Below are 27,726 nucleotides of genomic sequence, written 5' to 3' on the forward strand. Positions count from 1 at the left end.
GTATATAATACATATATACATGTGTGTGTATATATGTTTCATTGTAAATACATATGCATTTACAGACACACACACAATCATACACACATACATGCCCATGTTCACATACGCACACACACACACACACAGATAAGATAAATAGATGTGTGTGTGTTTGAAAGTAGATGTGTGCATGTGAGAGTGTGTGTGAAGCAGGGGTCAGATAGTAGAGACAAACAAAAGAGAGCAACAGTATCCATTAAGAGTTCCAAGAGTAAAAAAGTCTTTGAACCACCAAAATGGTGCCAATTTGTTTACAGAAACCTAAAAGTCTGCCTTGCAGCAATTCATTGTATGAAGTCACAGGATACACCCGATGTCTGCTCCCTCAGCTAAACACGTATGTGTGTGTATATATGTGTGTGTGTGTGTGTGTGTGTGTGTGTGTATTTATATGGGGGTTGCTGAAAAGTTCCTGGCTTTAAGGGTATCGCAAAAGGCCTGGTTGGAGGCCCAGCCTTCTGAATTTGTTTACAGGGCTTAGAAAAACTGAAGGACTGCTGCAATAAGTGTGTGAATCTGAGTGGGGAATAGGTTGAATAAAATCATATATATATATATATATATATATATATATATATATATATATATATATATATGTATATTTATATATATGTATATGTGTGTATTGTATTTGCAATAATGTCGTTCTGGGTTCAGTCCCACTACTTGACACCTTGGGCAAATGTCTTTTACTATACCTTGGGGCTGATCAAAGACTTGTGAGTGGATTTGGAATAGGGAAACTGAAAGAAGCCCATTGTGTGTGTATATATATATATATATATGTACTCATGAGTAAAACAGAGAGACAGAGACAAGCAGAAAAAAGGAAAATGTCCCTTGCATTTGAAATCTCTGGAAATATTTTTAAAAAACATTTCATTTAATTTTTTCACAATTTAAATGTTTTTCATGCTTTACTCCAAGTTGAAAAAGTTTAAAAGTCAGAAACTGGTACTAAAATGTTCTTCATGATAAAATTAGTTTAGCATTTTCTACCTTGTCATATTTTCCTTATGCATATCAACTTATGGGTTACTTTTCAACCTTCTATACATATACACACACACCACACACACACATGCACACACATATATATGACAAGATTTCTTCAGTTTCCATCTACCAAATCCACATGCAAAACTTGCATTGGCTCGGGGTCATAGTAGAAGACACTACCCCAAGCTGCCATGCATTGGAATTGAACCCAGAACCATGTGGTTGGGAAGCAAACTTCTTACTACACAGCCATGGATATCAATAATTACAAATATATAATATATAACATATATATCTATATATATATATAATATATATATATATATATATATATATATATATATACATATATATATATATATATGAGTGTGTTTGTTATTGATGATACTGTATATATTTCTAGACATAAACATGTGGGCTAATAGACAGATATACATACATACATACATATATACATACATACATATACACACATATATACACATGGGCTCTGTATGTGTTATGTGATGCGAACAGTGTCAATAATAGTGAATCTATAGGGATATTTTGTTATTTTGGTATTGCTATTGATAAGCGCACACATGCTATCACACACACACAGACACAGACACACACACACACGCAAACAAACAAACAAACAGACATTGTTTCAATACTCCTCAAACGTCTGCATTTACTGGCTGCCGTCCTCTTTGTCAGTTCGTGTTTCACTGTACCCTATCATACCCCGATACCCTCTCTCCCCTGTGCAGTCATCTGTGTTGCTATCAAAAGGATGTTGTATTAAATTAGAATGAAATGAGGGTGGATGGGCAGAGAAGGAGGTACTTCATACTGTCCTTGGCTGTTTGTTCTGGAATTGTTGAACAAAATACGAGAATTGGTCTCAGATCTTTCTGGAAATTAAAATAGGAATTGACGATTTTTATTGATGCGAGCATGGCTGTGTGTGCACGTGCATGCGTTCGTGCACACGTGTGTGTTGAAGATACTTGCTCCCCATGTAGGGTTATGAGTTCGGTCTCAGTGTATGGCAATTTTGGCAAATGTCTTCTACTATAACTCTGAGTTAAATGAAGTTTTGGGAGAGGGTTTCTTAGGCAGAAACTGTGTGGAAGCCTATCATATATTTATACATACATACATACATACATATCCATATATCTATCTATCTAGCTATATATATATATATATGCATGTGTATGTAGATGAAGAAGTCTTTCTCTCTCTCTCTCTCTCTCTCTCTCTCTCTCTATATATATATATATATATATATATATATATATATGGCATAGGAGTGGCTGTGTGGTAAGTAGCTTGCTTACAAACCACATGGTTCTGGGTTCAGTCCCACTGTGTGGCACCTTGGGCCAACCAAAGCCTTGTCAGTGGATTTGGTAGAAGGAAACTGAAACAAGCCCGTCGTATATATGTGTGTGTATATATATATATATACATATATATATACATATATATATGTGTATGTGTGTGTGTGTGTGTGTGTGTGTGTGTATGTATGTGTGTGTATATGTTTGTGTGTCTGTGTTTGTCCCCCCAACATCGCTCAACAACCGATGCTGGTGTGTTTACGTCCCTGTAACTTAGCGGTGCGGCAAAAGAGACCGAGAGAATAAATACTAGGCTTACAAAGAACAAGTCCTGGGATCGATTTGCTCGATCGACTAAAGGCGGTGCTCCAGCATGGCCACAGTCAAATGACTGAAACAAGTAAAAGAGTAAAGAGTATATGTATGTATGTATGTAATGTGTGTGTGTGTTTGTGTATTGTTGTTTTGACAATCTGTCATTGTTATGAATATTATTCTCAATATTCTGTGAAAACTTGTCTGGTCATGGAAGAAAGATTATGTTATTGTGTGCACGTGCATGTCATCATCATCATCATCGTCGTCGTTTAACGTCCGCTTTCCATGCTAGCATGGGTTGGACGATTTTGACTGAGGGCTGGCGAACCAAGATGGCTGCACCAGGCTTCAATCTTGATCTGGCAGAGTTTCTACAGTTGGATGCCCTTCCTAACGCCAACCACTCCAAGAGTGTAGTGGGTGCTTTTACGTGCTGCCGGCACGGGGCCAGTCAGGCGGTACTGGCAACGTCCTCGCTCGAATCTTTTACACATGCCACCGGCACAGGTGCCAGTAAGGCGACACTGGTAACAATCACGCTCGAATGGTGTCTTTTGCGTGCCACCGGCACGGAGGCCAGGTAGCCGCTCCGGCAATGATCACGCTCAGATGGTGCCTTTTAAGTGCCACTGGCATGGAAGCCGGTTGTCCGTATGTATATTGTCAGTGTGTGTGTGTGTGTGTGTGTGTGTGTGTGTGTGTGTGTGTGTCTATCTTCACATCACATGATGATTGCAAAAGCATCTCTATTATACAAGCATTGTCGTTTGTTTCAATTCTTTTGTGTAAAACATGTCTGGTTATGGGGAAATGTTCCCCTATAGCCATGGAAGGGTGGGCAACAGTGAAGGCATCTGGCCTGAGAAAATTTGCCTCAATGCATTTTCTCTGAACCATGCAAGCTTCGCAAATGAATGTTAAATCAGTCATGATGTACCGAATTGAGATCTTTATGGTTCAGAGTGATTTGGGGTTCAACCAGAAGTATTAATTCACTGCCAAGGGCACGTATTTTCATTTCTTTGTCTTGCAAATTACTTGGTGAATTTAGTTGTTCTGCTACCATGAAAGAGCACCCGATACATTCTGTAAAGTCTTAGGCATTAGGAAGAGCATCTGGCCCCAGAAACCATGCCAAAGCAGACATTGGAGTTTGATGCAGTCCTGACACTCTTGAGATCCTATCAGACCTTCCAACCCATGCCAGCACAAGAAGCAGATATTCAATGATTATAATGGTGATAATTATATATATATAGTGGCTGTGTGGTAAGTAGCTTGCTTACCAACCACATGGTTCAGGGTTCAGTCCCACTGTGTGGCACCTTGGGCAAGTGTCTTCTACTATAGCCTTGGGCTGACCATGTGACATACCAGTTAAAACAATCTTTTGCATTTATTTTGATTTGGCTCAGGTTTGGTCTTATTCCTTGTAGGGTTTATGTGGATGGCGTGTTACTACCGGTAACCTTAGGTATCCACAAGTTTTCAGCAGTCTTTCAAGTGCTTAGGATCCTCCTGATAATCCTTGCTGTCCCTAAGAGGCAAACTTTCTCTAGGAGCTCTACCGGGTATCTTGTTTCAATCTCCTTCAGCCATTTGTCTACATCTTGGCTTACTGTTCCCAGTGAACCAATTACTATAGCAACGACCTTTACTGTTCGCATGTTCCAAATTTTTCCTATTTCAAATTTTAAGGGATCGTATTTTTTTTTTGTTTTTCTTCCTCTTTCTTTATGATCCTGGAATCAAACAGGCATGAAGGGTCAATAAATAAACAACTTTGCTTTTCCCTATCCACAATCATTATGTCTGGTCTCTTGTTTTCTAACTTCTTGTCTGTTTGAATAGCAAAGTCCCACAAAATCTTACATTTCTCTGACTCCAGCACTCTTTCGACTCGATGATTCTACCATGTGTTTCCAGCTTCAAATCCCCATTTCTGGCACAGTTTCCTGTGTAAAACTTTTACAACCTGGTCATGCCTCCATTTCTTATATTCTTCCTGTACCAACTTGGAGCAATCTGCCACAATGTGTGTGCCACTGTCCCACTCCAAGTTCCACAGGCTCTACATTTTTCTGGCACATTCTCTCCACATATATTTTACTCAAGTTGTTTGTTTTTATTGCTTGATCTTGGGCTGCTACAATTAGGCTCTCTGTTTCTTTTTTTAATTGCCCCACATTTATTATTATTATTATTATTATTATTATTATTATTACTATAATTATGTTTCGTTTTTTGCATATTTTTTCAGGTTTTGAAACAGCACGTTCTCTGGCTTTACATGGTGCCTTTGTAATATTAGCTTGCCGCAACGTGGAGTCTGCTAATGAAGCATGTCAGAAGATTCTTGATGAGAGGCCAATAGCCAAAGTCGAAGTAATGCCTTTAGACCTGGCATCTTTGAAAAGTGTTCGATATTTTTCTGAAACCTACAAATGTCGGAAATGGTAAATTTTGGCATCTTTACACAATTTCCAGTGTCATGTTATGCTTGTTGTTGTTGTTGTTGTCTTAGTTCTTCTTGTTATGGCTGTTGTTGTTTGACCTCTGATCACCTCTGATACATTTGACCTATGATCAAAGACTTTCTAGCCATGCCCCTCTGGTCTTTAATCTATTTCCAATTAAGAAGCTGATTTTACCACCATTTATTGACTGACATGCACCGTGGCCATGTGGTAACAAGCTTACTTCCAAACCACATGGTTCTGGGTTCAGTCCCACTGCATGGCACCATCGGCAACTGTCTTCTACTATAGCTTCGAGCCGACCAAAGCCTTGTGAGTGGATTTGGTAGACGGAAACTGAAAGAAATCCATTGTATATTGTGTGTGTGTGTGTGTGCGTGTTTTTTGAGTTAGTCTTCCACCACTGCTTGATAGCTTGTTTTGGTGGGTTTACATCCCAGTAACCTAGCAGTTTGGCAAATAAGACTGATAGAATAAGTACCAGGTTTACAAAGAATGAGATCTGAGGTTGATTTCTTAGACTAAAACTCTTTAAGCTGGTGCTCCAGCATGGCTGCAGTCAAATGACTGAAACAAGTAAAAGAATAAAAGAATATATATATGTGTGTGTGTGTTTTGTGTTAGTCTCCCACCACTGCTTGACAGCTTGTATTGGTGGGTTTATATCCCTGTAACTTAGCGGTGTGGCAAAATAAGACCGATAGAATAAGTATCAGACTTTAAAAAAAAAACACACGCAGGTACTGGGGTTGACTTTGCCTTTGATCCTTTCGGAGTTGATAAATTAAGTACCAGTTGCATACTGGGGTTGATCTAATCGACTGCCCCCCCCTCCCCAAAAATTTCGGGTCTTGTGCCTAGAATAGAAAAGAATTTATAACTTTGTGATTTATTTGTTAAAGAAGAAGTGCTAGTAAGTAGCAACAAGGATAAGTGTCCAATTGCAGAGCTGTTTCTTTCCTTCTCGAGCCATGCCTGGCTCATAAGGGTTGGTTTCTCAGTTTCCTTGGTGTATAGGTTCCCCACCTGGACAGGACGTTGGTCCATCGCAGGTGAGCTGCAAGATGCAGGAGGAAAGAGTGAGAGAAAGTTGTGGCAAAAGAGTCAGCAGAAGTTCGCCATTACCTTCTGCCGGAGCCGTGTGGAGCTTAGGTGTTTTGCTCATAAACACACACATCGCCTGGTTTGTGATTCAAACCTGTGATCTCTCGACCGTGAGTCCACTGCTCACGATGATGATGACATGTTCATGCACGTGCACACAATAACATAATCTTTCTTCCATGACCAGACAAGTTTTCACAGAATATTGAGAATAATATTTATAAAAATGACAGATTGTCAAAACAACAATACACAATCAAACACACACATTAGGCCAAATGCCTCCACAATTGCAGAGCTGTAGTGAGAGTTGAGGTCTGTATGTGTATGTAGGGTATGTATGTATGTGAATGTATGTGATCAGGGAAGCTGAAGTAACCTATGTAAGCATGAATGAGAAGTTGTAAGCCGTGATAAGCTAGTTGGTTTGTGCTAGCTGGAACAAGAAAGAATTATTCATGGTATCAATTGCGTTGATGCTAAGTTGAAGTGAGGAACTAGGAGCCATTCGCAATGTATTGGTCACCCCATGTCCTTCCACTGGCTGAATTGCAAATGGTATGCAACCCTGCTGGGCAGAAGCTGCTGTTTGTATTAATCTGCAACCAGCTTTGATTGGTTGAATTTGCTGTAGCACCAATGGAAAGAAGTCGAAGGAGGTAGGTCCTAAATGGTTTGAAGCATTGGTGATCACCTGATGTTGGAATATTTCTTTGGGAAATATTCCTCCACCAAAAAAAATTAATAAAATTATGCTCACGAAACGAACACTGCATAATATTTCAGACAGACCAAAGCCTTGTGAGCAGATCTTGGTAGACAGAAACTGAAAGAAGCCCATTATATGTATGTATGTGTGTGTGTGTCTTTGAGTTTGTGTTTGTCCTTCACCACTGCCATCAATCAACAACCGGTGTTGGTGTGTTTATATCCCTGTAACTTAGTGGCTTGGCAAAAGTGACCAATAAAATAAGTACTAGGCTTTAAAGAAAAATAAGTCCTGGGATCAATTTGTTCTATTAAAACCCTTCAAGGTGGTGCTCCAGCATGGCCACTGAACAAGTAAAAGATAAAAGATATATTGTTTTATTCTTTTACATGTTTCACTCATTGGACTGCGACCATGCTGGAGCACTACCTTTAGTTGAACAAATCGACCCCAGGACTTATTCTTTGTTAGCCTAGTACTTATTCCATTGATCTCTTTGCTGAACCGCTAAGTTATGGAGACATAAACACACCAACATCGGTTGTTAAGCAACGGTGGGGGGACAAACACAAACACACAAATACACACACATACACACACACTCACACTCACACATACACACATAATGGACTTCTTTCAGTTTCTGTCTTCCAAAATCTGCCCACAAGACTTTGGTCTGTCCGAGAGATCATGCAGTGGGATTGAACCTGGAACCATGTAGTTGGGCAGCAAACGTCTTACCACACAGCCACGTCTGCGCCTAAGCATCATCATTCCACATCTGGTTTTGATGATGGCCTGGGGTGGGCAATAAAGCCAAGCTCTATTGACTGACTTGATATGGTGTCTGTGGTTGGCTGCCCTTCCTAATGCCAACCACTTTGCAGAGTGGACAGAGTGCTTTTTACGTGTGGCCAGCAGTCACCAACATTGGTTGTCAAGCAATGGTGGGGAGGAGGACAAACACACAAATACACACACACACACACACATACACATACACGTCTATGATAGACTTCTTTCAGTTTCTCTGTACCAAATCCACTCACAAGGCTTTGGTCAGCCTGAGGCTATATTAGAAGACACTTGCCCATGGTGCCATGAAGTGGGACTGAACCCAGAACCATGTAATTGGGAAGCAAGTTACCACACAGCCATGCCTGCACCTATGTATAAAACACATCTGCCACTGTTATATATGCATGTATATATAGCTGCACAGGTGCATGAAGAAAACGATTTTTTCCTCTTTGCTTTCTTTCATAGGCCCCTACACATTTTGATCCTCAATGCTGGTGTGTTCGGACTACCACATGTTCTTACCGAAGATAACATCGAAACCGTGTTCCAAGTAAACCACTTAGCTCACTTCTACCTGACGATGTTGTTGAAAGATGTTCTGATTAGTTCGAAACCTGCCAGAGTTGTCGTAGTGTCTTCTGAGTCACACAGGTAAGTCACCTCCATCTTGAAACAAATGAAATAAATAAATAAATAAATATCTGCATAAATAAACCGAACAAACTCGGTTTCCTTCCGGGTATGTTTAATTAGACATAAAGTCTTCAACAAGTAATGTTAAGTAATTAGCCTTGAGTCTCTAAACTTAACGAAGGCCTCAGTCTCGTAATAGGCACTTAACTGTGAACTTGCTTGAAAAGCATCACCTTATCTAATTGAGAAACTCGTTATCATGATTAAAGACAGAGTAGCTCTCAGATTGATAATGCAAAGCCGGGGAGTTTCTGATATGACAAAACAGCTTTGAAATACCTGAAGGGCATTTTTTAAATTTATTTATTTTATTTTTTGAAATTTTATTTATTCATTTATTTTTTCTTTTACTGCACTCAGCCTTTTGCTTAAATCTATTTATTGTGCAGCACATTATTATTACTTTTGGTGATTCCAGGGTGACTAGGTAGATAAATCTTGGTACATTTTAACTGGAGATCGTGAGTTCAATCCCATCCATTGCCAGTGTTCTTTGGCATTTTTAACCAAGATTATAGATGCGATCATGGCTGTGTGGTTAAGAAGCTTACTTTGTAACCATGTCGTGTTTGGGTTCAATCCTACTCTGCAGGACCTTGGGCGAGTGTCTTCTATTATAGCCCCTGGGGCCAACTAATGCCTTCTGAATGAAACTGTTTGGTTAAAGAATTAGGGAAAAATAATGCAAAGCATTTCTCCTGGTGCTCTAATGATGATGATAATAATAATAATGATAATAATAATAATAATTATAATAATAATAATAATTCTTTCTGCTGGAGGGGGGGGGGCTAGTCAATTACATTGAACCCAGTGTATAACTGGTACTTATTTCATTGACTCTGAAAGGATGAAAGGTAAAGTCAACCTCGGCAGAATTTGAACTCAGAATGTAGCGATGGGTGAAATACTGCTAAGCATTTCATCCAGTGTGCTAATGATTCTGCCAGCTCACTACCTTAGCTAATAATAATAATAATAATAATAATGATAATGATAATAATAATAATAATAATAATGATAATAATAATAATAATAATAATAATAATAATAATAATAAATGCCCTGATGCAGTACCAGGCAGTGGCTCTCATGGCTTCTGATCTTAACTGATTGGAAGTGTTATCATGTACATTGTTTTGTCTTGGTATAAAAGATGGGCTACAGCAAATATTCTGCTCAATATCACAGATTTGCTTGTCAGTTGTTTGACCTTAACCAGTTGAGCATGTCCCTTAGTGGCTGACGATATGTGCATCTCTGATCACGAGCAGAAGTAGTGGGGGAGCATCATAGCCATGTGTTGAGAAGGATTCTTTGGGGTTTGAATAATTCACCTCTGGAAACATGGGTGTTTCGTTCAACATCCTTAAACAAGCCTTATTCAGGGACCTTTTGAGCGGGATGGGTTACTCGATCTGAAGAAAATTCTAACTGGGCCCCACCTGCAAGGTCATGTGCTGTTTATCTTGATATGAGATCACCATGTTGCGCACATATGGTTGTGATGCATGTGCCTGGTGTACCCTTATCAGACGGGTAGTCATGATGGGTATACTGGGCTTCGTATATTTTACCCCAGTGTCACTTCGATGGCATGCTCTGCTTGCTCACTCAATAATAATAATAATAACATAATTAATAATAATATTTCACTGGTACTTAATTTATCCTGAAAAGATGCAAGGCAAAGTCAACCTCGCCGGAATTTGAACTCAGAACGTAAAGACAGATGAAATACAGCTTAGCATTTTGTCCATCGTGCTAACAATTCTGCCAGCTCACTGCCTTAATAATAATAATAATAATATTAATAATAATAATGACGCCGACGCCGACGATTTCTACTCTAGACACAAGGCCCAAAATTTATGGGTGAGTGGGCCAGTCAATTAGATCGACTCTAGTACACAACTGGTACTTAATTTATTGACTCTGAAAGGATGAAAGGCAAAGTCAACCTCAGCAGAATTTGACCTCAGAACATAGCAGCAGACGAAATACCGCTAAGCATTTCACCCGGCACAGCAACGTTTCTACCAAATAATAATAATAATAATAATAGTAATTATAATAATAATAATAATAATAATAACAACAACAACAGTAACTATCTACAATTTATTTTATTGGATTTTATGATATAATAATAATAATAATAATAATAATAATAATAATAATAATAATGATAATAATACTAAGAAGAAGGAGGAGGAGAGAAATATTAACATCAACAATAATAATAATAATAATAATAAAATTAAGGAAATAAAAACAGACAAAAACAAAAAGAATTTAAAAACAATAAAAATGTAAAATCATGAAAAATAATATTGTCAGAGAGCAAAAAAAAGGCAGCAAGATTTAAACAGGAAAAAGCTCTGCATCTAATTCTGTTGACAGTTAAACCTCAAAGACTAAAGTCTCACCGTTCTTGAGTTGCCAATATCTTGATGTGTTGTCTATAAGTAAGTAACCGTACCCTGGACACTGGAGCTGTTTATGAAATAAAGGGCCATTTGTTTATTGCACAGGGGATGGGGAAAGAAAACAACACCAAAAAAATGGCTTTCATTTAAAAAACGACAAAAAAAAAACAGAAAGAAATTCACAATAATAATAATAATAATAATAATAATAATAATAATAATAATAATAAACAAAACAAGGGATTTCCTGTTATTAAGGGCTTAGTTCCCCACCCCCACCTTCCCCCTATATATTTCTCTTACCCTCTCTCTTTGTCTCCTCCTCCTCCTCCTACGTTCTCCCTCCTCCTCCTGTCTTTCTGCTTTGTTATCTCCCCTTTTTGTTTATAATGTTGTCTCTCACTTCTCTCCCTGTTTTCCTTTCTTTTCTCTCTCTTTCATCTTCATCTTCCTTGTTTGTTTTCCTTTCTCCTTCCTTCCTTTTCTCTCTTCTCTCCCTCCCTAATTTCTTTCTTGTTTTTCCCCCTCATCTTCTTCTCCTTTTCCCCTCCTCCTCCCCATTACCATCTAATAATACTGCTTTCCCTTTTTAACTATTTTCCCTCTTCTCTTTTATCCTCCTTCCCCTTTCCCTATCAATTCAGTATGACAATGAGAGAGAGAGAGAGAGACAGAGAAAGACACATACAGAGAGAGAGAGAAAAAGAGAGACACATACAGATATATATATATATATAATGAGAGTGAGATAGAAAGAGAGGGACACATACAGAGAGAGAGAAAGATAGTGAGACATATATATATATATAGAGAGAGAGAGAGAAAGAGAGAGAGACATGTATATATATATATAGAGAGAGAGATAGAAAGAGAGGGACACAGAGAGAGAGAAAAAGTGAGTGAGACATATATATATATATATATAGAGAGAGAGAGAGAGAGAGAGAGAGAAAGAGAGGAAGACAGAAGTCACAACATAAAGACCTACGAGACACCACTAAGCATTTTGCCCAGCATGTTAACGATTCTGCCGGCTCGCCACCCTAAACACTTACTACACAACCACACCTGCGCCTGTACAATGATTTCTTAATGCACTTTTTTTTTCTATTAATTCTCCATATTTTCCAACTGATTAAGGTGGGGATCTGTTGGCACACTGAGTGAAATGCTTAGCGGTATTTTCTCAGACTTTACAATCTGAGTTCAAATTTTACAGAGGTCGACTTTGTCTTTCATTCTTTCGGGGTTGATAAAATAAGTACCGGGCTCAGTGTAATTCAATGTACCCTTTCCCCTGCAATTGCTGGCCTTGTGCCAAAATTTGAAACCAACTTTATGATGTGAGTTCAAGTGCCACCAGAGTCTACTTTGTCCTTCTCAGGCTCAATAAAATAAGTACCAGTTGAGCACTGTGGCCAATGTAATAGATTTCCCCTCCTCTACAAATTGCCGGCATTGTGCCAAAATTTGAAATCCTCATTAATATTATTATTATCATTATTATTATTATTATTATTTATGGCAGCAAGCTGGTAGACTCGTTACCATGCTGGGGTAAATGTTTAGTGGCATTTTGCCGTTATTATTATTATTATTATTATTATTATTATTATTATTATTATTATTATTATTATCATTATTATTATCATTATGTGACACAATAACTACAATATAAGATTCTTGTCCATGATACCACACAGTATGATTTAACCCAGGGCCATGTGGTTGCAAAGCAGACGCCTTCACCATTCACCTGTGCCTATATATCTTTGATATTTACGATATCCTTTCTTTCTTTTTAGATTTGCTTCTTTGACCACAGAAAACATGACCGAAGACGAACTCTCTCCGCCACAGAGTCACTACTCTCATATGAAGGCCTACAATAACTCGAAACTCTGTAACGTCCTCTTTTCTAATGAGCTCAACCGACGCCTCTTGCCATTAGGTGTCGCTACCAATGCCTTACATCCTGGAAATATGATGAGTTCTCAATTAGCAAGGAATTGGTGGTTCTATAAATTGATTTTTACCTTTGTCAGACCATTTACAAAAAGCATGGTAAGTTTCTGTTTTGTTATTTTTAGCAGTTAAGCCAGCCATATCCAACCAAAATATTTCTTCTTGTTTTAGGTTTAGACTACAATTTCATTCTAAAAATTAAGTTTCCTCGCTAAAATCTCAAAGCTATATGACAATGAATGATGGATTCAAAACAATGTCAAGAAGAGCACTCAGAGAGTGCAAACCTCCGCCAAGGCAACCCCAACATCCTCTCAACGATTAGCTGGAGATGAATTCTAAAATGAGAATATCTGAAAGAAATTCGAATGTTCTCACAAATGAGAATACTAAAAAGGAACCTGGATGCTCTGAAAAATTAAGTAAAAAAAAATCAGGAAAAATAATCCAGAATCCTTGTTCAGTACCAGATCAATCCCAAATCTAATCAGTTTGTGCCAGTCACGAGGCCAAACATCTCTGAAAGTTTCATTCAAATCCATCCAGCGACTCTTGAGATATCTTGTCCATGGACAAACAAACAAACAGGCAGAGGTATTGAAAGCAATACCTCTGCCTTCGCTAAGGCGGAGGTGAAAGGCAGAGGTGATACTAGTAATAACAAGTGCACTCAGAGAGCACAAACCTCCGCCAAGGCAACACCAACGTCCTCTCAATGATTAGCCAGAAATGATTTTTAAAATGAGAATATCTGAAATAAACTTGACTTTGCTCACAAACGAGAATACTAAAAATGAACCCAACCGCTCTCAAAACTAAAAAAAAAAACAGGAAAAAAAACAGGAAAAATAATCCAGAATCCTTGTTCAGTGCCAGATCAATCCCAAATCTAATCAGTTTGTGCCAGTCATAAGGCCTAACATCCCTGAAAGTTTGATCCGAATCTATCCAGTGGTTCTTGGGATATCTTGTCCACGGACAAACAAACAAACATGACTGGAAACAATACCTCTGCCTTTATTACAGCGGAGGTAATAAACAAGCACTACTTTTGACCAGGTAATCTGAATGTGAAAAAGTTAAAGTAAAGAAGCATGGCTCAGTGGTCAGAGCATCGGGCTCACAATCATGAAGTAGTGAGTTCGGGTATATTGTCTGTTTTTACGTTCTGAGTTCAAATTCTGCCGAGGTCGACTTTACCTTTTATCCTTTCAGGGTCAATACACTAAGTACCAGTTGCGTACTGGGGTCGATCTAATCGACTGGCCCCACTCCCCAAAAATTTTAGGCCTTGTGCCTAGAGTAGAAAAGAATCATGAAATAGTGAGTTCAATTCCTGGATCGGGCTGCATTGTGTTCTTGAGCAAGACACTTTATTTCACTTTGCTCCAGTTCACTCATCTATAGGAATGAGTTGCGACATCATTGGTGCCGAGCTGTATCGGCCTTTGCCTTTCCCTTGGATAACATTGGTAGCATGAAGAGGGGAGGCCCCTCCGGACTTGTGCCTCAGAGGGGAACTTTCTAGGTGCAATCCTATAGGCATTTATGACTGAAGGTGTGGGGAGGATCTTTAAAGAGTTAAGGTAGCAAGATGGCTGACTTTTTAGCACATCAGACAAATTGTTTAGTGGAATTTCTTACAGTTCCTTACATTCTGAGCTCAAATCCTGCTGGGGTCAAACTCACCTTCCATTTTTTTAGGGTTGAAAATATAAGTTGAGCACTAAGGGGTCAGCATAAATGAATTTTCCTCCTCTAAAATTATTGGCCCTGTGCCTATGTTAGAAAAGATTATTTTATTTGGATTTTTAGAATTGACCATAGGGTGATGAAGAAGTTTCCTGGGCATGATATGATAAGCGGGGGCAGCGCTGTAAAATCGATAAGTGCTTCATTGACTGTCAGCGCTGAGAGCAGCTCCCTTTCTTGTTCCTCGAGGTTTATGATAATATGATAGATATTTACAGCGTCTGCGTTTATTAAGCTTATACACAAAGTCCGGATCTTCACTTGTGTCACAACGACCCAATATGATTGCAAGACTAAACACCACACCCAACTGCCACCCACGACCTCCTCCACCACCACCACCACCACCGCTGCAACCACCACCACCACCACCATTTATATTTTAAAGATAAATCTGAAGAACACATGTGGTAAATGTTTGATGCCATCTGTAAACCTTGGAGAAAAATTAGTCATAAAGAACGGATGTACAGTCTTCCAGAATATTCTTGAAGATATATTTTTTTTTTAATAATTTTTTTTTCAAACAATTCCAAAATCTTGTTACGACATCCCCTCCCCCACAAAATGTTTAGCGTTAGATTATCAAGTGTAAAGGAATGTCTATAAGCTGATAGTAGAAAGTCTTGGTGGTGTCTGGAATATTATTTGTTGCGTAAAGGAATATCTGTGACATTTAAGATGATTCTCAGGTGTCAGCCCTGAACTAAACACTTGTGAAACACGGATACACATGTGACCTTTCAAAACGTCCTTGGTGAGTGCTTGATGTCATCCTTAATTTAAACAAAGCTCTGTCAACAACAAAAGAATGTGTTGACTGTCAACTTTACCGTAAACATTCCAATTTATAACCATAACACACAGCTTTACTGAAGTTCAGGGTCGACTTTGGTTTCAGCTTTTGACGGCGAGTGGTGGGGAGAGGGAAAAAGGGAGTTCTGTTTGTGTAAGATTTTCATAGGCATTACTCAGGACCTTTGCAGGTTTTCCCAGTCCCCAGTGTTGTGAAGTCGGAGCGATTGAGGCTCGGAGAGAGGTCCTTCATTGAACTGTGACACTAAAAGAAAGGGTTTAAACAGGTGCTTAGTCATCATCGTCATCATCATTTAACGTCCGCTTTCCATGCTAGCATGGGTTGGACGATTTGACTGAGGGCTGGCAAACCAGATGGCAGCACCAGGTTTCAATCTTGATCTGGCAGAGTTTCTACAGCTGGATGCCCTTCCTAACGCCAACCACTCAGAGAGTGGATGTTAATGTGACTGGTACCTACAGGGAAGGGCTGTCAGGGTGTTGTTTTACCCAAAGGGAAAGATTTGATCAGATATTTACTAAGATCATTGAGATTGGTATTTGCAAGGAGGGTCTGCAGGGGAAGGTCCAAGGTCAATCTGTGTCAAGCGGCTTCACTCTGTGTGCTTTAGCAACATTACTATTGCAACAGTCTGGATATTTATTGATCAGACCATGTAGATAGTGAAATAGCTGTGTATCTCCTCAAGAGCAAGAAACAGGTTCCTGTTCCTCACACACTTCAAAATCTCAACACTAGCTATAAAGCTAGTACACAGGAGTGGCTGTGGTAAGTAGCTTGCTAACCAACCACATGGTTCAGGGTTCAGTCCCACTGTGTGGCATCTTGGGCAAGTGTCTTCTGCTATAGCCCCGGGCTGACCAATGCCTTGTGAGTGGATTTGGTAGACGGAAACTGAAAGAAGCCTGTCGTATATATGTATATATATATAAGTGTGTGTGTATATGTTTGTGTGTCTGTGTTTGTCCCCCTAGCATTGCTTGACAACCGATGCTGGTGTGTTTACGTTCCCGTCACTTAGCGGTTTGGCAAAAGAGACCGATAGAATAAGTACTGGGCTTACAAAGAATAAGTCCCAGGTTCGATTTGCTCGACTAAAGGCGGTGCTCCAGCATGGCCGCAGTCAAATGACTGAAACAAGTAACAGAGTAAAGCTGTCTCTCTGCTTACTATACCTTCCCTTAGTGAAGGGGATGCTTAGTCTTTGCAAATTACATGGTGTCAGCTCTTGTGCTATTCATCATCATCACCATCATCGTTTTAACGTCCGCTTTCCATGCTGGCATGGGTTGAACGATTTGACTGAGGATTGGCAAGCTGGGAGGCTGCACCAGGCTCCAATCTGATCTGGCAATGTTTCTACTACTGGATGCCCTTCCTAATGCCAACCACTCCGAGAGTGTAGTGGGTGCATTTTACGTGCCACCAGCATGGGAGCCAATCATGTGGCACTGACATTGACCATGCTCGAATGGTGCTCTTTACATTCCACTGGCACAGGAGCCTGTAAGGCAGCACTAGCATCAACCATGCTTGAATGGTGCTTTTTACGTGCCACTTGCATTGGCATTGGTCACACTCGAATGGTGCTTTTTATGTGCCACCAGCATGGGAACCAATCAGGTGGCACTGGCATTGGCCACACTAGAATGGTGCTGTTTATGTGCCACCAGCATGGGTGCCACTCAGGTTGCACTGGCATCAGCCACAACAACAATTTCACTTAACTCAACAGGTCTTCTCAAGCACAGCATATTGCCTGACGATTGAAGGGTACTTTTAAACGGGCCAGTTATGCAACACTGACATCAACCACATCATTGAAAATCCACCCATTACACTCTGTAACAGGTATACTTGAGGGTACATCTTGAAACATTTTTGCCGCCATCCTGTTTCCTTTCGAACAGAAGTAAAGCTGTGTATCCCCTTACAGTAAGATTCCTGATCCTGTTCCTCTATCATAGTTCAACCTTTCGTCATATTGTATAAAGTTGCCTCCATCTGTTCTACTCCCTCCTCAGTTGAGGGGTCTTTTGTTGTTGTTAAGCAACAAGACGGGTAAGGGTGATTAGGTGATGGTCTAGGGCTTACGGGTGGGAGACTCCAGACCTTGGGAAAAAAAGAAAACTTTGGTTGTCTTGTTGTAGTCGAGGGCTCTTCATTGACACCTAACACCACTGGGAGGTGGCCCTCGAAGTCGCTGGAAATGGAGATCTCCAGGTTCAAATTCTTGGACAGCTGAGGGGTCTTGTGAGGTACTTGGTGACCTCACTGGTGCCAGTGCCTTGTGAAAAGCTATCAGTACACTCTGTAAAGTGGCTGGTCTAAAGAAGGTCATCCAGCCATTGAAACCATCCCAAAATAGGTGTTGGAGCTTGGTGCAGTCCTCTGGCTTGCCAGTGTCTGTCCTCTCAAACTGTCCAACCCATGCCAGCATGGAAAAACGGACAGTAAATGATAACAATTATATACACACACTTATGCATGCACACACACATGCACTTATGCATGCATGTACACATACACACACACACACACACACATGACTGTCAAAGTAACAGCTACTTTTATGCTCAATGAATTAAATCAACAGATTAAATAACCTTATTAAATTGCAGGAAATAAACTTAACGACGTCTTTTAATTAATCTTGTTCTACTAAAAACACTAAAGGAAATAACAATGTAAAAACAAAACACACACAAAAAAAAAACAAATATAATTTTAGAAAATAATCATCAAGACATGTTTATTATAATAAGCTTAATTAGGATTAGTATCAAATGTTAATTGGCACTAACTGTAAAGCCTGTCATTAAATATATTTAATTATAAAATCAATCACTTCATTGCAATTAGTAAGTAGTACTCTTAAGGTTTTATTAATTACCCTGAGAAAGGCTGTGGGCTGGCAGAAGAATTAACGAATCAGGTAAAATGTTTGACATTTCTTCTGGGTTTTTTATGCTTTGAGTTCAAATTCCACCAAAGTTGACTTTATTTTATTAACCCCAGATGGACTAAAAAAGCAAAGTACTTGTCAAGTACTGAGGTTGTTGTAACCAGCTTTCGTCTCCCCTCAAAATTGCTGGCCTGGTGCAAACATTTGAAATCAAAAATTACCATTAGAATAAGTTCATCATCATCATTGTTTAACATCCACTTTCCATGCTAGCATGGGTTTGACGGTTTGACTGAGGACTGGTGAACCAGATGGCTGCACCAGGTTCCAATCTGATCTGGCAGAGTTTCTACAGCTGGATGCCCTTTCTAACACCAACCACTCCGAGAGTGTAGTAGGTGCTTTTACGCGCCACTGGCATGAGGGCCAGTTAGGTGGTACTGGCAATGGCCATTCTCGATAATAGTGTTTTTTATGTGCCACCTGCACAGGATCCAGTTGACTGTCATAATTATTATAGGTGCATAATTATTATAGGTGCATAATTATTATAGCTGTGTGGTAAAGAAGTTTCTTTCCCCAACCACATGGTCCTGGGTTCAGTCTGACTGTGTGGGACCTTGGGCAAGTGTCTTCTACTATAGCTTCGGGCCAACCAATGTCTTATGAGTGGATTTGGTAGGTGGAAACTGAAAGAAGCCTGTTGTGTATCTTTGTGTCTTTTCGCTTCCTCTACAGTTTGACAACCAGTGTTGGTATTCTTTTACTTGTTTCAGTCATTTGATTGTGGCCATGCTGGAGCAGCGCCTTTACTTCAGTAAACCTAGAGCTTATTCGGTTGCTGTCTTTTGCTGAACCGCTAGATTACGGGGATGCAAACCCACCAACATCGGTTGTCATGTGATGGTGGGGAGACATATGCAGGCACTCACACAAATATATACATATATATATATATATATATATATATATACATACGATGGGCTTCTCTCTGTTTCCATCTACCAAATCCATTCACAAGGCTTTAGTTGGCCCAAGGCTACAGTAGAAGACACTTTCCCAAGGAGCCACACAGTGGGACTGAACCTGGAACCATGTGGTTGGGAAGCAAGATTCTTACCACACAGCTACTCCTGTTTACATTCCTGTAACTTAGTGGTTCAGCAATAGAGACTGATAGAATAAGTACCAAGCTTTAAAAAAATAATTACTAGGGGTGTGGTGGGGTGATTCATTCAATCAAAACGTCTCCATGGTGGTGCTCCAGCATGGCTGCAGTCAAATGACTAGAACTAATATAAGATAAATGATTTTTCTTTTTCAAATAAGGAAGGGGACGATAAATATGTTGTATTTTCCTTAAGGGTTTTGAAACATAATTTTTAATTTAAACCCATTAATTGTAATCTAATCCTTGGTTTCTGAAAATGTACTTTGAATCTGGTTCAAGAAGGAAGCCCTTAAAAAAAAATTTATTTAGAGACTTTCCTTTATTTTCTTATTAATATGGGAATTTACAGAATGTGGAATGGCATGTTTGGTAATCAAAGACTTTTACTCCAGTTAATATGCCACACAAGATGTTCCTGTTTGCCACCATTTATTGACAACATATTTGCGGTAACATGTTGTGTGCTTTATCTGGTAAACCACACTCCGTACGCATTAACAGTCACATGTTAAACGCATACATACAGTCACACATTACGTATGCACATGTACACACACACACATGCACTCTTCTATTTTGTACATTCGCTTTCTTCTCCTCATACACAGATTTTGGGAGCACATTGGCTTCCTTTAATCCATCTTCGACAAACTCATCGCAATGCTAAAATAACAGCCTAAGGATCTTCAAACACGCTTCCCAATGAGCTAAATGGTTTTCTCCTGCTGAAACTAGCAGAATAAACAACATCCGGTTGATCCATGGGGAGGTATTTCAAGATTTGGAAGAGGGTAGCGATACATGCATGGAGCATAGCATGGATGTAGGGGAGTTAGAAGAACCCCGCTTCCCTTAGGAGGTATTTCAATAAGGCTGTGGATGTAGAGTAGATAAAACTGCATTGCACCATTAACTTACAAGAGATAGGAAACATATGATAAAATTTTATGCGTTCCTGGGGTAATTTTTTTTTTTTTTTGAGTCCAAATAATTATTAAAAAAACTCTGAATCTTCTATTAATTTTTATTTCCAATTATATCTGGACCATTTCTTTATCAGATCAAGTTTTTTTTTATGAGGCATGTAATTTAATTTTCAAAGACCCAAATAATTATACATTTATTAAAATACCATTTAAAATACAGATATGAAATTAAAAACAGTGGCTTGGTCTGGATTGCTGCTGTAATTTACCTCAGACATACACTAGTGCCCCTGTTGCCTTAGTAACACGTTTCCATGGTAGAAATACTCTGATGAAAATGCTGACCTTGTATGTTCTTTACGTTACCTAGTTTTCCAAGGGTAAAACGGTTCAAGAGTGCAAGCAATGTACCCTTGATGATGTATTATTGCACCCTTATTACTTAGTAATATAAAGGTCACCAACTGTTTTAGAATATTTTTTTACATCTTGCGATTTTTCCAAAAGTTTGCTCAGATTCTCTCGAAACTTTGCCAAATAGTTTTCTCAACTATATTCAACTCATCTTCAAACCTTTCTTCTCTTAACAATTTTTTGATCTGACATGGAGTACAAAAAGTTGAGTGCAGCCATCAGTTTCTATAAATATCAAAATCGTTGATGTGGCCGATGACAGTACCACCTGATTGGCACTCGTGCCAGTGGAACGTTAAAAGCACATCTGAGCGTGATCGCTGCCAGGGCCATGGATTGGCTCTTGTGCCGGTGACATGTGAAAAGCACCATTCGAGTGTGATTGTTGCCAGTGTTGCTTTACCAGCACATGTGCTGGTGGCTCATGAAAAACATTTGAGCGTGGTCATTGCCAGTGCTGCCAGACTGGCTCCTGTGCAGGTAGCATGTAAAAAACACCTTTTGAGCATGGTCGTTGCCAGAACTGCCTGACTGGCCCTCATGCTGGTGGCATGTAAAAGCACTCACTACACTCTCGGAGTGGTTGGCATAAGGAAGGGCATCCAGCTGTAGAAACTTTGCCAGATCAGATTGAGCCTGGTGCAGCTCTCTGGCTCACCAGTCCTCAGTCAAACCGTCCAACTCATGCTAACATGGAAAGTGGACGTAAAATGATGATGATGATGATGATAAAATTAAATTCAGTATAAATTAAAGCCAATTAAATATGTATAGTTCAAATTAAATTGGAAGAACTGAAAAACAACAAAGAAATCAAATCTATCGCAGTTTCTGTTGTGTGGTTTCTGTTCTGTTGAAGATATCTGGATTTGAAACTGGTATACATTTTCATTCTGTGGGTAGGTACCCCACTTCAAAATGAATGTAGTTTTTTGGGGTTTTTTTCTGTGTGTGTGAGGTGGGGTACCACAGGGCCTGAAACTAGTGAACTTTTTACTCTGAGGGTTGGTACACTAATGTGAAGCTTGTGTATCTTCATACCCCAGGATTTGAAATGAGTATCGTTTGTATTGTCTCGGTGAGTAACTGGATCTGAAACTGACGTAGGTTTGCTTGTGTGAGCGGATGGGTACCTCAGAATTTGAAACCAGTATACTCTTTCTTGTGTGGGTGTGTACCTTAATTCAAAACTGCTGTAATTTCTATTCTGTAAATACAAATTTCCTTTGTGAGTAGAAGCAGATTTCAAAACAAAAAGAAAGCTTCAAAAGATTGCCCTAAATCTCACAACCTATCTCTCATCATTTCTTCTTCCCTGAGTACCACCACTGTCATTTGAACTGTCTTCTCTCCCTCTAACATTCACTGATGTCTCATTAAAACAGATCTTGTCACTTCCTCAGTTCTTTGCCCTCACTCTAGTCTTTACTCCACATCTCTCTCTCTCTCCTTCCCTCATCCTTTCCACACCTACCCCAAACACACTTGAAGAAGCCCCTATCCAATTCAATATGTTCACACAGAATATTGTGTCATTTGTTGTTTTACAGTTTCTCATTTCATCTCCCCCCATCTCCATTACTATACATACTCTGTGATTATCATCTTTATGGTACCCTGTCTATTTATCTGTCTGTCTGTCTGTCTCTGTCTCTCTCTGTCTCTCTCTCTCCCACCTGCCCAGTCTCTTCCTCTTCAACCTCACTAGTGTCATTTTGCTATCATATAACCATCTGCTCCCTGTTATGTCAACAATATGTTACCTACTTACCATCGTCACCATCACAACCAACATCACCGTTGCTCTCATCATCATTGTCATCACCCCTCCCCACCACCACCACCACCACCACTGTCATCATCACCATCATCACAGCTACTATCTCCACCATCATCATTACCTACACCATCATCACTGCTATCATCACCATTGTCAACACCACCACCACCACCACAGCAGCAGTGAAGTGACTGCAATGGTCCAGCTCCCAAACAGCAGATAATTTCACCTCTCTACATTCTGAGTTCAAATTCTACCTGAGCCGAAATTGCTTTCCTCTCCTCAATGGTTGATGAAATAAATTCTTGTCAATGTAAGGGAACCTAATTCACTTCACTGTGTGCCCCCCCCCCTCCTCCATTGCGGATAAATTGATTGATCTAAAGTTAAATATTATTATTATTATTACCGTTATTAACAGAGGTGAACTGGCAGAATCGTTAGTGCACCAGACAAAATGCTTAACAGCGTTTTGTCCATCTTTACGTTCTCGGTTCAAATTAACCTGAGGTTGACTTTGCATTTCATCCTTTTGGGGTTGATAAAATAAAGTACTAGCTGAGCTTTCAGGGTTGACAAAATAAGTACCAGTTGAGCACTGGAGTTGATGAAATTGGTTTAGCCTCTTCCCCTGAAACTTGTGGCCATGTACCATAATTTGAAACTATTATTATTATTATTATCATCATTATTATTATTATCATCATCATCTCCTCCTTAACGAAGGCTGTAGTATTGTTTTCAGTCATGTTTGTTTGTTTGTCCATGGACAAGATGTCTCAACAACCGGTGGATAGATTCAGATGAAACTTTCAGGGATGTTTGGCCTCATGACTGGCATGAACTGATTAGATTTTGGGATCAATCTAGTTCCGGACAAGGATACTGGATTATTTTTCTTGCTTTTTTTCTTAATTTTTAAGTAAAAATTGGGTTCATTCTTAGCATTCTCGTTTGTGAGAACAGTCAAGTTTATTTCAGATATTCTCATTTAAAAACATCGTTGAGAGGACGTTGGTGTTGCCTTGGCAGAAGTGTGTGCTCTCCGAGTGCTCTTGAGATTATTATTATTATTATTATGATTATTGTTATTATTATGATTATTGTTATTATTATGATTATTGTTATTATTATGATTATTGTTATTATTATTATTATTATGATTATTGTTATTATGATTATTGTTATTATTATTATGATTATTGTTATTATTATGATTATTGTTATTATTATGATTATTGTTATTATTATTATTATTATGATTATTGTTATTATTATTATTAAGGTGGTGAGCTGGGACAGTTGCATGCATGCTGGGTAAAGTGCTAAGCAGCATTTTGTCTGTCATTACGTTTTGAGATCAAATTCCACCAAGATCAACTTTTGCCTTTTATCCTTTTGGTATTGATAGAATAAATACCAGTAGACTACTAGTGCTGATGTAATTGATTATCTCCAGCCCCTCAAAATTTCAGCCCTATTAAGGGTGGTGAGCTGGTAGAACCATTGGTATGCTGAACAAAATGCTTAACTGAATTTCTTCTGGTATGTTGTGAATTCAAATCCAATCCTGAGAGCGACTTTGCTTTCCATCATTTTAGGGTCAACAGAATAAAGTACTAATCCAGTACTAGGGTCAGCGTAATTGATTATCTACCCCTGCTAAAACTATTGCCCTTCTGCTGGAATTTGAACCATTATATCATAAGTAGTAGATTGGCAGAAACGTTGGAGCATTTCTGCCAATAGGCGGCGAGCTGGTAGAAACATTAGCACGCCGGGCAAAATGCTTTGCGGTATTTTGTCTGCCGCTACGTTCTGAGTTCAAATTACGCCGAGGTCAACTTTGCCTTTCATCCTTTCGGGGTCGATTAAATAAGTACTAGTTAAGCACTGGAGTCGATGTAATCGACTTAATCCCTTTGTCTGTCCTTGTTTGTCCCCTCTGTGTTTAGCCCCTTGTGGGTAATACAGAAATAAGAAATGTTTGAGCATCAAAAAAATGCTTTGTATTATTTCTACCAGTTCTTCACGTACCGAGTTCATATCCTGATAACATCTCTTCAGGATCAACCAAAGAAAGACAAGTACAGGGCCCAATAGTACAGACTAATCCCTTCTCCTAAAACTGTTGGTCTTTTACTTAAATTAGAAACAATTAGGCTCAGGAGTGGCTGTGTGGTAAGTAGCTTGCTAATCAACCACATGGTTCCAGGTTCAGTCCCACTGCGTGGCATCTTGGGCAAGTGTCTTCTGCTATAGCCCCGGGCCGACCAATGCCTTGTGAGTGGATTTGGTAGACGGAAACTGAAAGAAGCCTGTCGTATATATGTGTATGTATATGTGTGTGTGTGTGTGCGTGTGTGTGTTTGTCCCCCTAGTATTGCTTGACAACCGATGCTGGTGTGTTTATGTCCCCGTCACTTAGCGGTTCGGCAAAATAGAGACCGATAGAATAAGTACTGGGCTCACAAAGAATAAGTCCCGGGGTCGATTTGCTCGACTAAAAGCAGTGCTCCAGCATGGCCGCAGTCAAATGACTGAAACGAGTAAAAGAGTAAAAGAGTAATTATTATTAGATTGAATCAAAAGTTTTGCAATATTTTGGCAACTTATTTGCTTTATTCGTCAAACTCCAACGAAAACAGCCAAGCGCTCAAAAGTAGAGGCCACTGTATTGCACAGTCTGAAGCTACCTTGCTAGCAGTTCTTTGATCCCTCACTGATACCAGGAGATGGAAGTTTCCTTCACTGAAACTTCCACCTCCTCTTGTGAATGAAGCATCGCAAGTACGGGGTCAGGCACTGGTGATCTGTCAGGACCAAAAGCAATGAGCTGGGTCTGGACTTGCGTAGTTCAATGTTTTCTTTTTGCCCTAACAATCCTGTTCTGTCCATTGGAGGTGGAGTTGATGTAATTGGCCTAGCCTCCTGCCCCGAAATTTCTGGCCTTCTGCCAAAATTTGAAACCATTATTATTATTATCATTATTATTATCAATATTATTATTATTATTATCATCATCATTATTATCATCATTATTATCATCATTATTATTATCATTATTATTATTATTAAGGTGGTGAGCTGGGACACTTGTATGCATGGGGCAGCTTTGCCAGGTAGGGCTGTCTTGTGTTTCTCAGGTGTCAGGGTTCGTCCCAAAGCTCTTCAGTAATGCCTTAAATGTGTCCTTGAATCCTTTTTCTGTCCCCCTTGCATGTGCTTGCCTTCCACCAGTTCACTATAAAACAACCTTTTGGTTGGGGATTGTGTGTCGGGCATTTGAACAAGGGACTAACCAACACTGCTTGGTCAAAGTTGGCCTCCGGGTGAGTAACAACAGTGACTCCTAACAAGAACATCTTGATTACCTCCTGCCTCATGTATTCTCCTGGAAATCAACCTGTTCTTTCTGTTTTCTTCTTCCAGCAACAAGGATGTGCCACGACTCTGTATTGTGCCGCGGTGCCAGAACTACAAGGAATTGGTGGAATGTATTTCAACAATTGTTGTCGATGTCAGCCTTCAGAAAAATCAGGAGATGTTAAACTTATCAAGAAATTGTGGGAAATTAGTGTTAAGATGCTCAATGACCGCTCGTTTACTTGTTAATTAACAGGTTTCTTTCCATCAATGATTATGGGTATCGGATCATTTTTTTTTTTGTTTTATATAATTATTTTGTTATTTTATTTAACTGCTAACGGGTTTGTAGTAGTTTTGTGCTAAATTATATATCGACATACAAGAGATTATCACAATGTAAGTAATTTTGATCTACACACACACATGCATACCTATATACACACACGCATACACACCTATAAACAGACCTATGCACACACACACACACACACACACACACCTATAAACAGACCTATGCACACACACACACCTTTACATGCACACACACCTATAAACACAGTTATGCACACAAACATCTATACATACACACTTCTATATACACACACACCTATAAGCACACCCATGCACACACACACACTATACACACATACACACACACATACGCATGCATACATACGTATATGTACACACAATATAGACATGTAGTGCAACACCCATTACCCAGCCACACTTATTGTTGCACACACACACACACACACACACAGAGGCACATACTCTTGCACTCACATATTCACATTCTCACTCCATCTCATTTACCTACCTGTATCACCTGGATACACAACCTGTTAAGGGAGACATTGAATGACAAAAGATAAATCAAATGACACAATTAATACTTGAGGTATTTTACATACAAAAACCAGTGAGAAATTATGCCTGAGTGTGTGGGTTCACATCCTCCTCTCGTCTGTGTTGTTTGAAAGGTTAACTTTTCTTAAACACCTTGTTTATTGCATGTAAGGCTGTCAACATATATATATATATATATATATATATATATATAATGTTTTAGCCACATACTTACGTATGCCCCCATCTCCACAGATATATACATATATATATATATATATATATATATATATATATATATATATATATATATATATATATATATATATATATTTGTACACACACACACTCAGAGTTGAGGTGCAATGTCCCAGTGGTTAGGGCAGCAGACTTGCAGTTGTAGGATCACGGTTTCAATTCCCAGACCGGGTGTTGTGAGTGTTTATTGAGTGAAAACACCTAAAGCTCCACAAAGCTCTGGCAGGGGGTGGTGTCGAACCCTGCTGTACTCTTTCACCACAACTTTCTCTCACTCTTTCTTCCTGTTTCTGTTGTACCTGTATTTCAAAGGGGCCAGCCTTGTCACACTCTGTGTCACGCTGAATCTCCGTGAGAACTACGTTAAGGGTACACGTGGCTGTGGAGTGCTCAGCCACTTGCACGTTAATTTCACATATATATATACATATATACACATATATACATGCATACATATATACACATACATACATGCATACTTATATACAGTTCGTAACATAGCAGTTCAGCAAAAGAGACCAACAGAATGAGTACAAGGCTTAAAAAAAGGAATTACTTGGCTTGATTCATCTGACTAAAAATTCTTGAAGGTGGTGGCCCAGGATGGCTGCACTCTAATA

General features: G+C 39.3%; 1 protein-coding gene across 2 annotated transcripts in view; it reads left to right on the plus strand.

The window, feature by feature from the left end:
• LOC115220910 (WW domain-containing oxidoreductase) overlaps positions 1–26,487 on the plus strand; it is a 447,478-nt gene extending 420,991 nt beyond the window's left edge. Inside the window, exons 5-9 of one of the 2 annotated variants that reach the window (XM_036510577.1) lie at positions 4,948–5,143; positions 8,244–8,429; positions 12,706–12,964; positions 26,063–26,283; positions 26,317–26,487. In XM_036510577.1, the coding sequence (XP_036366470.1) occupies positions 4,948–5,143; positions 8,244–8,429; positions 12,706–12,964; positions 26,063–26,245 (824 nt within the window). In that variant the 3' untranslated portion in view covers positions 26,246–26,283; positions 26,317–26,487. Of the gene's footprint in view, positions 1–4,947; positions 5,144–8,243; positions 8,430–12,705; positions 12,965–26,062 lie in introns of both variants that reach the window. The other variant, XM_029791111.2, reaches the window with a different exon arrangement.
• The last annotated feature ends 1,239 nt before the right edge of the window (positions 26,488–27,726 follow it).

The sequence above is a fragment of the Octopus sinensis genome, linkage group LG17 (assembly GCF_006345805.1).
Source record: "Octopus sinensis linkage group LG17, ASM634580v1, whole genome shotgun sequence".
NCBI lineage: Eukaryota > Metazoa > Mollusca > Cephalopoda > Octopoda > Octopodidae > Octopus > Octopus sinensis.